This window comes from Crinia signifera, chromosome 19, assembly GCF_055691185.1.
Source record: "Crinia signifera chromosome 19, ASM5569118v1, whole genome shotgun sequence".
Lineage (NCBI taxonomy): Eukaryota > Metazoa > Chordata > Amphibia > Anura > Myobatrachidae > Crinia > Crinia signifera.
Window position 1 is genome coordinate 138,363,838 of NC_139226.1, and position 15,423 is coordinate 138,379,260.

Here is a 15,423-nt window from a genome sequence, read left to right on the forward strand (position 1 = left end):
GCGCTACACTAACACAGCATCAGGAGGGGATTATACAATAATGACATAGTGTGCACAGCGCTACACTAACACAGCATCAGGAGGGGAGCGGGCACTTACCACCTCAGCGAGAGCAGAGATGACTTTCCCCAGTGTGGTCAGCGATTTGTTGATATTTGCACCTTCCTGCAAACAGAGAAATTATTACACACACGGCACTGCCCAGGAGGCTGTATATACTGTATATACACTATGTATCATCATTACTAACATCCAGGTTACAGTATATATACCCGGCACTGCCCAGAAGGCTGTATATACTGTATATACACTATGTATCATCATTACTAACATCCAGGTTACAGTATATATACCCGGCACTGCCCAGGAGGCTGTATATACTGTATATACACTATGTATCATCATTACTAACATCCAGGTTACAGTATATATACCCGGCACTGCCCAGGAGGCTGTATATACTGTATATACACTATGTATCATTACTAACATCCAGGTTACAGTATATATACCCGGCACTGCCCAGGAGGCTGTATATACTGTATATACACTATGTATCATCATTACTAACATCCAGGTTACAGTATATATACCCGGCACTGCCCAGGAGGCTGTATATACTGTATATACACTATGTATCATCATTACTAACATCCAGGTTACAGTATATATACCCGGCACTGCCCAGGAGGCTGTGTATATACTGTGTATCATTACTAACATCCAGGTTACAGTATATATACCCGGCACTGCCCAGGAGGCTGTATATACTGTATATACACTATGTATCATCATTACTAACATCCAGGTTACAGTATATATACCCGGCACTGCCCAGGAGGCTGTGTATATACTGTGTATCATTACTAACATCCAGGTTACAGTATATATACCCGGCACTGCCCAGGAGGCTGTATATACTGTATATACACTATGTATCATCATTACTAACATCCAGGTTACAGTATATATACCCGGCACTGCCCAGGAGGCTGTGTATATACTGTGTATCATTACTAACATCCAGGTTACAGTATATATACCCGGCACTGCCCAGGAGGCTGTATATACACTATGTATCATCATTACTAACATCCAGGTTACAGTATATATACCCGGCACTGCCCAGGAGGCTGTGTATATACTGTGTATCATTACTAACATCCAGGTTACAGTATATATACCCGGCACTGCCCAGGAGGCTGTATATACTGTATATACACTATGTATCATCATTACTAACATCCAGGTTACAGTATATATACCCGGCACTGCCCAGGAGGCTGTATATACTGTATATACACTATGTATCATCATTACTAACATCCAGGTTACAGTATATATACCCGGCACTGCCCAGGAGGCTGTATATACTGTATATACACTATGTATCATCATCATGCCGCTCGCGCAGTGCGATGTGTAGCCATAGGCTACAATGGGCTATCGCCATATCAGAATGGCGATAGCCCAGGGCTGCGATGCCGGGATGCCCGATGTTGATACATCGGGCAGCTTCGCATCCCCCATAGAAACCTATGGGGGATGCGGCCGGCGGCGCTGCAGGGGGGTATCGCAGCAGGGATCGGAGATTCCTGCTGCAGTCCCCCTTAATACATTTCAGTGCTACTTAATATTTGCGGTTAACCCCCGAAAACTGATGTTTTCGGGGGATTTAACCGCAAATAATGCTTGATAAATGGGCCCCTCAAACTATTGGTGGGAAAAGACACAAACCTGAGAGCGGGTTATAAGCTTGGAATTGAATGATTGTATTGATTACAAAGCTGATCACTGTTATCTGGTGTGCGCACACTATGGGGCAGCTTCCCTGAGCTGTGGTTCCGGCTCATACAATGACGCACACTTACTTTTAGTCGTGTTCCTTTGGCGCCTGTGGAGTCAGCTCTCTCGCTCCCGGCCAAATCTACCAGGCTAATTTTGCTGACCTGAGAATAAAAGCACAATTACTATCACAGACAGAACTTACACTGTGTAACCAAGGGTAAAGAATGCAAAGTATCAGATAACTCTGCAACACAATGTGCGTCAGCACCAGAGATGGAACGTTGTGTCTCTGCATCTATATATCCACTATCTGACATAACCGCAGAAGCAGGTTACTCACACTCCCAGACCCAGAGCCCCGGGAGGGAGGAAGAACGCTGCTCCTGGGCCCAGAGCCACAGGAGGGAGGGCAGATGCTGCTCCGAGGCCCGGAGTCCCGGGAGGGAGGGAGTGATGGTGCTGCTCCCAGGCCTGAAGCCCCAGGAGGGAAGATGCTGCTCCCAGGCCCGGAGCCCCAGGAGGGAGGATGCTGCTCCCAGGCCCAGAGCCCCAGGAGGGAGGGAGGGAGTGATGGTGCTGCTCCCAGGCCTAGAGCACCAGGAGGGAGGGAGTGACGGTGCTGCTCCCAGGCCCAGAGCTCCAGGAGGGAGGGAGTGACGGTGCTGCTCCCAGGCCCAGAGCCCCAGGAGGGAGGGAGTGATGGTGCTGCTCCAAGGCCCGGAGCCCCAGGAGGGAGGGAGTGATGGTGCTGCTCCCAGGCCTGGAGCCCCAGGAGGGAGGGAGTGATGGTGCTGCTCCCAGGCCCGGAGCCCCAGGAGGGAGGGAGTGATAGTGCTGCTCCCAGGCCCAGAGCCCCAGGAGGGAGGGAGTGACGGTGCTGCTCCCAGGCCCGGAGCCCCAGGAGGGAGGGAGGGAGTGATGGTGCTGCTCCCAGGCCTGGAGCCCCAGGAGGGAGGGAGTGATGGTGCTGCTCCCAGGCCTGGAGCCCCAGGAGGGAGGGAGTGACGGTGCTGCTCCCAGGCCCAGAGCCCCAAGAGGGAGGGAGTGACGGTGCTGCTCCCAGGCCCAGAGCCCCAGGAGGGAGGGAGTGACGGTGCTGCTCCCAGGCCCGGAGCCCCAGGAGGGAGCGAGTGACGGTGCTGCTCCCAGGCCTGGAGCCCCAGGAGGGAGGGAGTGACGGTGCTGCTCCCAGGCCCGGAGCCCCAGGAGGGAGGGAGTGACGGTGCTTCTCCCAGGCCCGGAGCCCCAGGAGGGAGGGAGTGACGGTGCTTCTCCCAGGCCCGGAGCCCCAGGAGGGAGGGAGTGATGGTGCTGCTCCCAGGCCTGGAGCCCCAGGAGGGAGGGAGTGATGGTGCTGCTCCCAGGCCCGGAGCCCCGGGAGGGAGGGAGCGAGTGATGGTGCTGCTCCCAGGCCCAGAGCCCCAGGAGGGAGGATGCTCCCAGACCCAGAGTCCATGGAGGGAGGGAGTGAGGAAGCTGCTCCCAAGCTCAGAACATGGGACAAGCATACAAGAAACTGAAGCGTATTTCTGTTACATCTCCCACCAATCACCTTCTCTGTGGAGAGGTTGGTTTCCACGTCGAGCCTCCGCTGGGTAAAGACAATGGTGAAGACTGCATGGGAGCGGCTGCTGGTCTCGTTCATGTTTGTGGCGGCCACCGTCCTGGAGAAGAACAACAGAGACAGCTTGTAACAGTCCTACACATTAAGCAAGCCATGCACAGTCCGTGCCCGCCGCACCATAGTGACATTGTAGTGTGTGTTCCCAATGGTTCAAACTACTCGCCCTGACCGCTCACCTACACCAGGAACATTGGACACAGACTGCGGAACACCTACAATATACTTCTGTTCAGGTACCGTACCCACCTGGCCTTATTTCCTGCGTCCATCAGGTCCGCTATATCTGTGTATGATGTTACGGCCAATTTGGACAGGTCTTCAACATAGGGTCCCAGCAGTGGGTGCTCTCTGACTCGCAGGTTCCCTTTGTTTTTGGGGTTCAGTAGATCCCGGACCCGCTCACAGTAAATTTCCATGTAACTAACCTGCAAAGGAGAGAATACAGAAGAAGTGAGACAAAGGTGGGATCCTTGTGGGCTTATCGCGGAGTGCTTACCCCACCACCCCTTGGCATTGTCTGCTGGTCTAGAACACTGTACAACACCACAATGTGCCAGTAACGCCCAGCTGGCATATGTTACCCTGAGAGCAGCCGCCATTAGCTACAAGCAAAACCAGCGCTAACAACCTGCACTAATACAAGAAAACACCCTCATTACAAAGCCTGGGGGTTTAGCAGAACTGAAAGGAGTCTGGGAATTAATAGATCTTTTTATTTTTATGTTCCTGAAGTAAAACCATTAGAAATGTACAGTAGCCATTACATTTATAAAAGGAAGCAATGAATAATTCACGGTGAATCTAGAGCGTGGGAGCCTTCGTATAATGACTGCCGGTAAGCCCTGTATCCTGTTATCTGGTGGATAATGTCCACAGAACATTACTCTAAGGCAACGTGAAATAATCGTCCCAGTCTCCTGACACATATAAAACAATGCTGTTCCCTTATTATTAATGCTTCGGCTATAGTGGAGTCTTCCATCGAGTATTACCGGCATCCGGGAGACTGCTGCAAAAGCAAACAATTTATGGACATAAAATGATATCAGTCGCTTAGTGACCCCCAGGAATCAGGCAGCTGTGCAGTCAGTGGAGCAGGGCTGGTCACCTGGAAGTGGGGACATCACAGGACGGCCTCCTATCGCTCCCTCTGCACTACAGCTGCCCTACCACAGGGTGCTCGGAGATCACAGGACGGTCTCCTCTGGCTCCCTCTGCACTACAGCTGCCCTACCACAGGGTGCTCGGAGATCACAGGACGGTCTCCTCTGGCTCCCTCTGCACTACAGCTGCCCTACCACAGGGTGCTCGGAGATCACAGGACGGTCTCCTATCGCTCCCTCTGCACTACAGCTGCCCTACCACAGGGTGCTCGGAGATCACAGGACGGTCTCCTCTGGCTCCCTCTGCACTACAGCTGCTCTACCACAGGGTGCTCAGAGATCACAGGACGGTCTCCTCTGGCTCCCTCTGCACTACAGCTGCCCTACCACAGGGTGCTCGGAGATCACAGGACGGTCTCCTCTGGCTCCCTCTGCACTACAGCTGCCCTACCACAGGGTGCTCGGAGATCACAGGACGGTCTCCTCTGGCTCCCTCTGCACTACAGCTGCCCTACCACAGGGTGCTCAGAGATCACAGGACGGTCTCCTCTGGCTCCCTCTGCACTACAGCTGCCCTACCACAGGGTGCTCGGAGATCACAGGACGGTCTCCTCTGGCTCCCTCTGCACTACAGCTGCCCTACCACAGGGTGCTCGGAGATCACAGGACGGTCTCCTCTGGCTCCCTCTGCACTACAGCTGCCCTACCACAGGGTGCTCAGAGGTCACAGGACGGTCTCCTCTGGCTACCTCTGCACTACAGCTGCCCTACCACAGGGTGCTCAGATCACAGGACAGCCTCATATCGCACCCTCCACACTACAGCTGTCATAGCACAGGGTGCTCGTGATCACAGGACAGCCTCCTCTCGCTGCGCACTACAGCTGTCCTAACACAGGGTGCTCAAAGATCACAGGACGGCCTCCTCTTGCCCCGCACTACAGCTGTCTTAACACAGGTTGCTCAGACATCACAGGGCAGCCTCATATCGCTCCCTCCGCACTACAGCTTCCCTAAAACAGGGAGCTCAGAGATCACAGGACGGCCTCCTCTGCACTACAGCTGTCCTAATACAGGGAGCACAGAGATCACAGGACGGCCTCCTATCGCTCCCTCCGCACTACAGAGGCCCGGCCCAGGTAACGGAAGTGCGTCCAGAGGGCCCGGCCCAGGTAACGGAAGTGCGTCCAGAGGGCCCGGCCCAGGTAACGGAAGTGCGTCCAGAGGGCCCGGCCCAGGTAACGGAAGTGCGTCCAGAGGGCCCGGCCCAGGTAACGGAAGTGCGTCCAGAGGGCCCGGCCCAGGTAACGGAAGTGCGTCCAGAGGGCCCGGCCCAGGTAACAGAAGTGCGTCCAGAGGATCAGCCCACGTGGTTAAAATAAGGAATTTGGTACTCACCGATAATTCCCTTTCTCCAAGGCAGCAGGGGACACTGCAGTCATAACGTGTGGGGATAGCATGGTGTACTGGAGGAGTCGGCACTTTAAGAAAATTTGAATGTGGCTGGCTCCTCCCCCCTTCTATCCCCCCCCAGACCTCAGTCTTAAAAAACTGTGTCCGCGAGAGGAGATGATAGGGCAAGCAACCGACAGGAGGAGGATACTGTCACTCAGAGAAAACAGAGATTAGGCCAACACACATTGAAAAAACAGCAAATATGTATCAACAGACACACTTGTACATATAGAAACATAGAAAAGAAGAACTTTTAACAAACATACAATTGCATGTTCACCTTTTATGTTAAAGGTAAGTACAATTTCTGTATGGCAGGAAGACTAGCGCTGGGTGGGCGTGCAGTGTCCCCTGCTGCCTTGGAGAAAGGGAATTATCGGTGAGTACCAAATTCCTTATTTCTCCCTCGGCCAGCAGGGGACACTGCAGTCATAACGTGTGGGAATAATACCCAAGCACTACTCCCGGGTGGGAGAGCCCTGGGATTCCTGCAACACCGCCCTTCCAAAAGATGCCTCAGAAGTGGCAAAGGTGTCGAACCTGTAAAACCGAGCGAAGGTATTTGTACCAGCCCAAGTGGCCGCCCTACACACTTGTGCAAGGGAAACCCCCCTAGCCAGGGCCCAGGACGTACTTACCGACCTGGTGGAGTGGGCTGATATGGTAGCCGGTGCCTGTCTTTGAGCCTGCACATAGGCTTCCTTTATGGTCAGGCAAAGCCAGCGGGCCAGCGTTTGTTTCGAGGCTGGCCATCCTCTCTTTTCGGCTCCATACAGAATGAAAAGATTATCAGATTTTCGTACATCTGCCGTACGTTTCAGATAAATTCGTAAGGCCCGAACTACATCCAGCAACTTAGATTCTCCAGATAAGACTGGAATCACGATGGGTTCATTTACATGAAATGCCGAAACTACCTTTGGCAAAAAATCCTTTCGGGTCCTTAGCTCTGCTCTGTCTTTGTGGAAGATTAAGAAAGGAGCTCGGCAAGAAAGAGCCCCAAGCTCTGATACTCGGCGCGCCGAAGCTAAAGCCAGTAACATGACCGTCTTCCATGTGAGATATTTAATGTCTACCGAGGAAAGAGGTTCAAACAGGTCTGACTTAAGGAAGTTCAGTACCAGTGGGAGTTCCCATGGCTCTGTAGGTGATACAAACGGTGGTTGTATTCTCAGTACTCCTTTTAGGAATGTTTGCACCTCCGGGATGAGGGCTAACCTTCGATGGAAAAAGATAGAAAGGGCAGAGACCTGTACCTTTAACGAGCCCAACCGGAGACCGGAGTTTAAACCCACCTGTAAGAATTGTAGTAGTCTGGACAAATGAAATACAGCCCTTGGAAACTTCATGGACTCACACCAACGGATATAGGCCCGCCATATCCTATGATAGTGGGCCGATGTGACCCCCTTCCTGGCCTTTAACATGGTGGGAATAACCGAAGATGGGATTCCCCTCCTTTTTAGCAGATTGGCCTCAATAGCCAGGCCGTTAAATGCAGATGACCTAAGTTTTGGTAACCGAATGGTCCTTGTTGAAGTAGGTCTGGACGCATTGGGAGGCGCCAAGCGTCTACTGACAGGAGCTTGAGGTCGGAGTACCACGATCTCCTCGGCCAATCCGGTGCCACTAAGATGACGGTTGTGTCCTCCCTCTTTATCTTTTTGAGGACTCTTGGCAGAAGAGGAAACGGAGGGAAAATGTAGACAAGTCTGTATGGCCACCGAATGGACAAGGCGTCTACTGCCACCGCCGCTGGATCCAGTGACCTGGCGCAATAGAGAGGCAGCTGATGGTTCAGTCTGGAGGCCATCAGATCTATCTGCGGAGTCCCCCACCGGAGGGTGATCTGATGAAACACCTCCGGATGGAGGGCCCACTCCCCTGGGTGGAAATCTTGTCGACTGAGATAGTCCGCCTGCCAATTTTCCACCCCTGGGATGAAAACTGCCGAGAAATCTGTGGAATGAGCCTCTGCCCATTCTAAAATGGGTCGAACCTCTCTCATGGCGGCACGGCTCCTTGTGCCCCCTTGCCGATTTACATAGGCCACTGCTGTCATGTTGTCGGACTGAATCCTTATTGAACGTCCCCTGAGCAGGTCGTGTCCCTGCAACAGGGTGAGTCTGATGGCTCGCAACTCCAGGATGTTTATGGGGAGTTTGGATTCTTGGAGTGACCATCTTCCCTGAAACCTGTGGTTCAGGGCCACTGCTCCCCAGCCTCGGAGGCTGGCATCCGTCGTCACTATGGTCCACGTACAGGGTCTGAAACTGCGGCCCTGCAACAGATTCGGGGTATGGAGCCACCACCGAAGAGAGGTGCGGGCTTTTTGTGACAGGGTGATTCTCTTGTGGATCTGAAGGTGTGATCCCGACCACTGGGATAACAAATTCCCTTGGAACTCCCGTGAGTGGAAGCGGCCGTATGGGAGAGCCTCGAAGGAGGCCACCATCAACCCCAACAGGCGAGTACAAAGATGTGCAGAGACTCTGCGTAGAAGCAGGATCTGACGTACTCTCGACTGAAGGGTCCTGATTTCGTCCCTTGGAAGGAATACCCTTTCCTGGACTGTGTCCAGTATCAGACCTAGGAACTGAAGTCTTTGAGACGGGTTTAGTTGTGACTTTCTGAAGTTTACTATCCACCCGTTTTGTGTTAGGAAATTGCAGGTCAGAAGGGCATCTGCCTCTAACTTCTGTTGACATGGCGACTTTAAGAGGAGATCGTCTAAGTAAGGTATGATGGTCACTCCCTGTAGACGAAGAGCGGTGACCATACAGGCCAGCACCTTTGTAAAAACCCGCGGGGCGGATGAGAGGCCAAAGGGTAAACCTCTGAACTGGTAGTGACTGTCTTGGATGGCGAACCTGAGGAATCTCTGATGTGGTTCCCAAATGGGGATATGTAAGTATGCGTCTTTTATATCCAGGGAAAGAAGATATTCCCCTTTTTCCAAAGATGTCACTACTGAACGAATTGACTCCATTTTGAACTTGTGATAAAACACAAATTCGTTTAGGTTCTTTAAGTTGAGAATAGGACGGACGGAGCCGTCTGGTTTTGGCACGACGAAGATGCTTGAGTAATACCCGGTTCCCCGTTGATGAGGTGGAACCGGGATGATTACTTTTGAGAGAATGAGAGACTGGATGGAGCCGCAGAGAGCTGAGGCTGTTTCCACACAAGATGGAAGGCCTATTGGAAAGAATAAGGTTGGAGGTGGGGCCGTGAACTCCAGTTTGTAACCCTGAGTCACTATCTGGAGTACCCAGGCGTCTTTGCAGTGGGACTTCCAAGTGTCTGCAAACAACAACAGCCTGGCGCCCACCTCGGGATCCCCCAGGTGAGCAGGGAGACCGTCATGCCACCGGTTTTTCAGTGGCCTTCTGGTCTCTAAGGGAGGAAGTGGCTGAGGGTTGTGCTGTTCTAGCACCACGTCCTCGGCGGCCTCTGTAGGATGAGAAACCTCCCCTGGACCTACCTCTAAACCCTGCGTTACCTCGAAAGGACCGAAAAGTAGGAGACACAAATGGCCTTTTTGCAGCCGGAGCAGAAGAAGGAAGGAAAGGCGATTTTCCCCCCGTTGCCTGTGAGATCAGCCTATCTAGATCTGGACCAAAAAGCATGTCACCCGTGAAAGGAAGGCCTTCCACAGCCTTTTTGATCTCTGGTTCGGCCTGCCATGAACGCAGCCAAACAGAGCGTCTGGCCACCACTGCGGAGGCCGAGGCCTTAGCTCCTAAAACTGAAATATCAGAAGCCGCTTCGCCTATGTATGAAGAGGCGTCCCTGATGCACTCTGCCAAGGGAAGTAGTTCATCCCGCGGAGTGTTTTGTTCTAAACCAGTGACAAGGTCAGAGGCCCATTTTTCCATTGCTCTGGCTACCCAAGCAGATGCCAGAGCAGGGCGGAGCAGAACTCCTACATTCGAATAAATGTTCTTAAGGGAACTATCCAAGCGTCTATCCTGAGATTCTTTTAGGGACACTGCCCCAGGTATAGGGAGTGTGGTTTTCTTGGATAGGCGGGATAGAGACACATCCGGAGTGGGAGGGGTCTCCCATTTTTCTCTTGAGCTATCTGAGAAGGGGTAAAGGACCTTTAATCTCCTTGACATTTGAAATTTTCTGTCAGGAGATTTCCAGACTTTTAAAAGAGGGTCATCTAACTCCTCTGAGTCTGGGAAGGTTAGGGGGTGTTTTTGAACCCTACCAAAAATAGATACCTGAGGTGGTGCTGAGGTATCAGCAATCTGAAAAGTGTCCCGGATTTCTCTGATCAGGCCTTCCACTCCCTGCACCTCATCTTCTGGAAGGTCATCCCCAATAGGATCCTGAGCCAGATCTGGAGGAAATTCCCCCTCCTCTAAGGGGATACAGTTATCAGTGTCGTCTGCTAGGACTATAGCCGGCACTGCTCTTCTCTTCACTGGAGGTGAAGAGGGTCTAGTTTGGGAGTAGGAAGATACAGACTGTTTTAGGGAGTCAACCGACTGAATAAGGGATGAAGCCCATAGTGGCTCAGTAGTAGCAAGCTGCGACAGGTGAGAGTGAAAAACTTCCCTGTCCTTTCTGGAAGCCTCCATTTCAGCTGTGAAGTTAGAAAGGAGGGTCTGTAACACATCCCCAGAGTTCTGGGTGGTATCCTGAGGCCCAGGGGAACTAGGAGTAACAGCAACCTGTACCCTTGCAGCGGTCTGTATACGTGTATAGCAAGGGCCACAAAGGGAGACACCCTTAATGTGCTGCGTGTACTGCTGCTTGCAGTCCTTGCAAGTGTACACTTTTTGTGCAGCCTTAGAGGAGGTAGCCCTTCCTGCCATATTTGTAGTACAGAAGACCCCCAGAGCAACTACCCCTGTTAATCAACACACACACACACACAGTCACAGGCGCTCTAAGCACAGGTAAGGCAGAGGCCTGAGAGAGAACAGGGAGAGAGGAGCCAAGCCTTCCCCCCGATTGTGTTGAACTGGGGATATTCCCCTGACTCACAGTACTGCTGAGGTCCCTGGGGATGCGCTGAAGCCCAAACAGGAGCCGGTACACCGGGACTGCAGGGTTGATGCTGCTTTACAGTAGCGGAGAGATGCTGCGCTCCGTGTAATGGCGTCGTCTGTTCAGGAGAAGCACGAGGGAAGCACCGCCCTCCTGACGCGTACGCTTCCCGCGCCGATCTGCTGGGCGGGAACCTGAAGCCAGCCGCGTCAGCGCTGCCGGCAACCATCAATGGCTGCGGCCGACTGACACTCTCCCCAGCCAGTGCGCTTCTGGCTGGCCCCCTTTTTTTTTTTGTGTCCTGGAAGCCGGGGGAACGTAGCCTTGGACCCGGACGCACGCCGCATGCAGCTGCGGCGGGTCCCCGGAGCGAAGCTCCGGTGGCTTGGGAAGCAGAGGAAACACTGCGTGCAGTGTCGACTGCTCCCTTCCAGGATTCTTCGTTGCAGGCAGACCGTCCTGTCTGCCTGTCTCTATTAATAAAAATAGTAGAAAATAAACAAAATTAAATAAAAAACCTAATCTCCCAAAGGAGACTACTGCCCAGGAGACCGACTCCTCCGGGCACTTTTTTAAGACTGAGGTCTGGGGGGGGATAGAAGGGGGGAGGAGCCAGCCACATTCAAATTTTCTTAAAGTGCCGACTCCTCCAGTACACCATGCTATCCCCACACGTTATGACTGCAGTGTCCCCTGCTGGCCGAGGGAGAAATATTGGCTATGGCACTGAGTGAGTTAATCCATTCTGCTACAGTGCCTTGTTCATATGACCTATGCCCCATGTAATTGTAATGATGTTTAGCCTCCAGTTGCGACTGGGGAATCTAAGCTAATGGCTGCACAATTATGAGAGCAATGGAACCATATAACACAACCAGTGGCCACACTTGGCTGGAAACCAGGTATGGAGAGAATATACTCCACACAGTTACGGCCATGGAGGGAACGGAACCCATGACCTCAGTGCTGGGAGGCAGCAATACTAACCATAACACCATCCCTACTACACCTCTGTGACATCTGTATGCTGGGATTGTCCAAAGCACCTATAGCAAGGGCCTGATAAATCTTGCCCGACACCTGCACCTGCTGTAACGGTGACTTGCCATAGTGCCAAACGCTACTCTGTTCTCCAGCTGTTCTGGAGTGAGTCCAGTGTCTGCCAGGCATAACCCTCAAGCCAGCTATTGCAGGCAGACTGGTCCATGCCGAGAGACCAGTGGAGGTGTTGCACATACCCAGAAGTAGAAGGTGGCAGCAATTTAACAGCCCACTACAAAGTGGGAGGAGTCAGTAATGGGTGGTTACAGACAGTGAGAGGGTATCCCTAGGAGTGGTGAAGTAATCCCAATGAGGTTATTCAGGGAGTATAACCACCCCCTATACCATGGGTCTTCAACCTGTGGCCCTTCAGATGTTGTGAAACCACATGTCCCAGCATGCATTGCCACATTTTCTCCTATAAGAGCATGGCAAAACTGTCAGGGCATGCTGGGACATGTAGTTCCACAACATCTGGAGGGCCACAGGTTGACGACCCATGCCCTATACGATTAGTGTCAAGAATCCGATCACCTGGCATCAGAGTCGCATATGGTGTGCTGGATGGGAGGTTCAGTGATGATATCAGAGTCACATATGGTGTGCTGGATGTGAGGTTCAGAGAGGACATCAGAGTCACATATGGTGTGCTGGATGGGAGGTTCAGTGATGACATCAGAGTCACGTATGGTCTGCTGGATGGGAGGTTCAGTGATGACATCAGTGTCACATATGGTGCGCTGGATGGGAGGTTCAGTGATGACATCAGCGTCACATATGGTGTGCTGGATGTGAGGTTCAGTGATGACATCAGCGTCACATATGGTGTGCTGGATGGGAGGTTCAGTGATGACATCAGTGTCACATATGGTGCGCTGGATGGGAGGTTCAGTGATGACATCAGTGTCACATATGGTGTGCTAGATGGGAGGTTCAGTGATGACATCAGTGTCACATATGGTGTGCTAGATGGGAGGTTCAGTGATGACATCAGAGTCACATATGGTGTGCTAGATGGGAGGTTCAGTGATGACATCAGCGTCACATATGGTGTGCTGGATGTGAGGTTCAGTGATGACATCAGTGTCACATATGGTGTGCTAGATGGGAGGTTCAGTGTTACACTGTATTTGGTGGTGGTGATGGCAGCTACTAATACTGCAATTAGGGGAAGCTGAAAGCTGACATCTTTGAATTCAAATGTTTAAAAAACGCTCAATAAACATGAGGATCCCTACACAGCACATAGTAACAGTGAGTGTTGGAATAAATCTGCAGACTGAGGCCCGTATTCAATGCGGCCGGCGAGGGGGTTAAATGGCGGGGATCGCAGAAAACAAGCGACCCTCGCTGTTTAACCCCTCGCTGACTGCTTACCCTATTCTACATTCCGGGGGAAGCTTCGCTGTCACAGGACAGGGAGCCCGCTGCATTTAGCCGCAAGCCTTGCTGTTTCTGCGGCCGCATACTCCGGGGAATCGGCATATGCAGGGTGGGGGTTAGCTGAATACTGACAGGGCGAGGTGTCACCGCTCGCCCCCGGCATTGAATATACCCTGGCATATTCAGCTACGTGTGCGGATTACCAGCAAAATCAATCCACCATTATTACTGCTCTTCTTCCCCTGGGAGAGGAGGTCTGCATTGAACCTGTATTCCTGCCTATTAATGACTCACGATTGACGGTTATAGGATTTCACACACACTAATAAGACGGACTGTAGATGAGCACTGCGTCAGACGTGACCCCGAGTCATATATAACTACATGATATATAAACGGCTACAAGCCAAATCAATCCAAAGACGGCGATGTTACAGGCTCTCCGCCGGTAATGTTACAGGCTCTCCGCCCCCTCTACGCCGCTAATGATACAGGCTCTCCGCCCCCTCTACGCCGCTAATGTTACAGGCTCTCCGCCCCCTCTACGCCGCTAATGTTACAGGCTCTCCGCCCCCTCTACGCCGCTAATGTTACAGGCTCTCCGCCCCCTCTACGCCGGTAATGTTACAGGCTCTCCGCCCCCTCTACGCCGGTAATGTTACAGGCTCTCCGCCCCCTCTACGTCGGTAATGTTACAGGCTCTCCGCCGGTAATGTTACATGCTCTCTGCCCTCTACGCCGGTAATGTTACAGGCTCTCCGCCCCCTCTACGCCGCTAATGTTACAGGCTCTCCGCCCCCGCTACGCCGGTAATGTTACATGCTCTCCGCCCCCTCTACGCCGCTAATGTTACAGGCTCTCCGCCCCCGCTACGCCGGTAATGTTACAGGCTCTCCGCCCTCTACAGCGGTAATGTTACAGGCTCTCCGCCCTCTACAGCGGTAATGTTAACGGCTCTCCGCCCTCTACAGCGGTAATGTTACAGGCTCTCCGCCCTCTACAGCGGTAATGTTACAGGCTCTCCGCCCTCTACAGCGGTAATGTTACAGGCTCTCCGCCCTCTACAGCGGTAATGTTACAGGCTCTCCGCCCTCTACAGCGGTAATGTTACAGGCTCTCCGCCCTCTACAGCGGTAATGTTACAGGCTGCCCTCTACAGCGGTAATGTTACAGGCTCTCCGCCCTCTACAGCGGTAATGTTACAGGCTCTCCGCCCTCTACAGCGGTAATGTTACAGGCTCTCCGCCCTCTACAGCGGTAATGTTACAGGCTCTCCGCCCTCTACAGCGGTAATGTTACAGGCTCTCCGCCCTCTACAGCGGTAATGTTACAGGCTCTCCGCCCTCTACAGCGGTAATGTTACAGGCTCTCCGCCCTCTACAGCGGTAATGTTACAGGCTCTCCGCCCTCTACAGCGGTAATGTTACAGGCTCTCCGCCCTCTACAGCGGTAATGTTACAGGCTCTCCGCCCTCTACAGCGGTAATGTTACAGGCTCTCCGCCCTCTACAGCGGTAATGTTACAGGCTCTCCGCCCTCTACAGCGGTAATGTTACAGGCTCTCCGCCCTCTACAGCGGTAATGTTACAGGCTCTATGCCCTCTATAGCGGTAATGTTACAGGCTCTATGCCCTCTATAGCGGTAATGTTACAGGCTCTATGCCCTCTATAGCGGTAATGTTACAGGCTCTCCGCCCTCTATAGCGGTAATGTTACAGGCTCTCTGCCCTCTATGCCGGTAATGTTACAGGCTCTCTGCCCTCTATACCATGACACGATATAACCATTACTGCAAGCAGCTAGGAAGCGTCAGCTTTGTCCCCGGAGAGATGACAGAATAGACGAGACACTCAGCACTCACCTCTACAGAGAATGAGACGTCTTCATTGTGATTGTAATTAATCTTCTCGAACAGGTCCTCGCACAGCTGGGGAGACAATGAGAAGAGCTCAGAGATAAGTAGGTGGGTAGCTGGCACAGGGGTCGCCATTACACCAACCTGCAGCTGGTTACGCACATTATTCATATGA

At 52.6% G+C, this 15,423-nt stretch overlaps 1 protein-coding gene across 12 annotated transcripts in view; it reads right to left on the bottom strand.

Annotated features, from left to right (window-relative positions):
• Positions 1-15,423, bottom strand: part of KIF1B (kinesin family member 1B) — a 144,337-nt gene that overhangs the window by 75,336 nt on the left and 53,578 nt on the right. For all 12 annotated transcript variants that reach the window (XM_083163481.1, XM_083163479.1, XM_083163480.1 and 9 more), the window contains exons 6-10: positions 15,255-15,320; positions 3,659-3,837; positions 3,341-3,452; positions 1,872-1,949; positions 100-165 (exon numbers count right to left, since the gene is read on the bottom strand). In XM_083163481.1, coding sequence (XP_083019607.1) covers positions 100-165; positions 1,872-1,949; positions 3,341-3,452; positions 3,659-3,837; positions 15,255-15,320 — 501 coding nt within the window. The remainder of the gene's footprint in view (positions 1-99; positions 166-1,871; positions 1,950-3,340; positions 3,453-3,658; positions 3,838-15,254; positions 15,321-15,423) is intronic.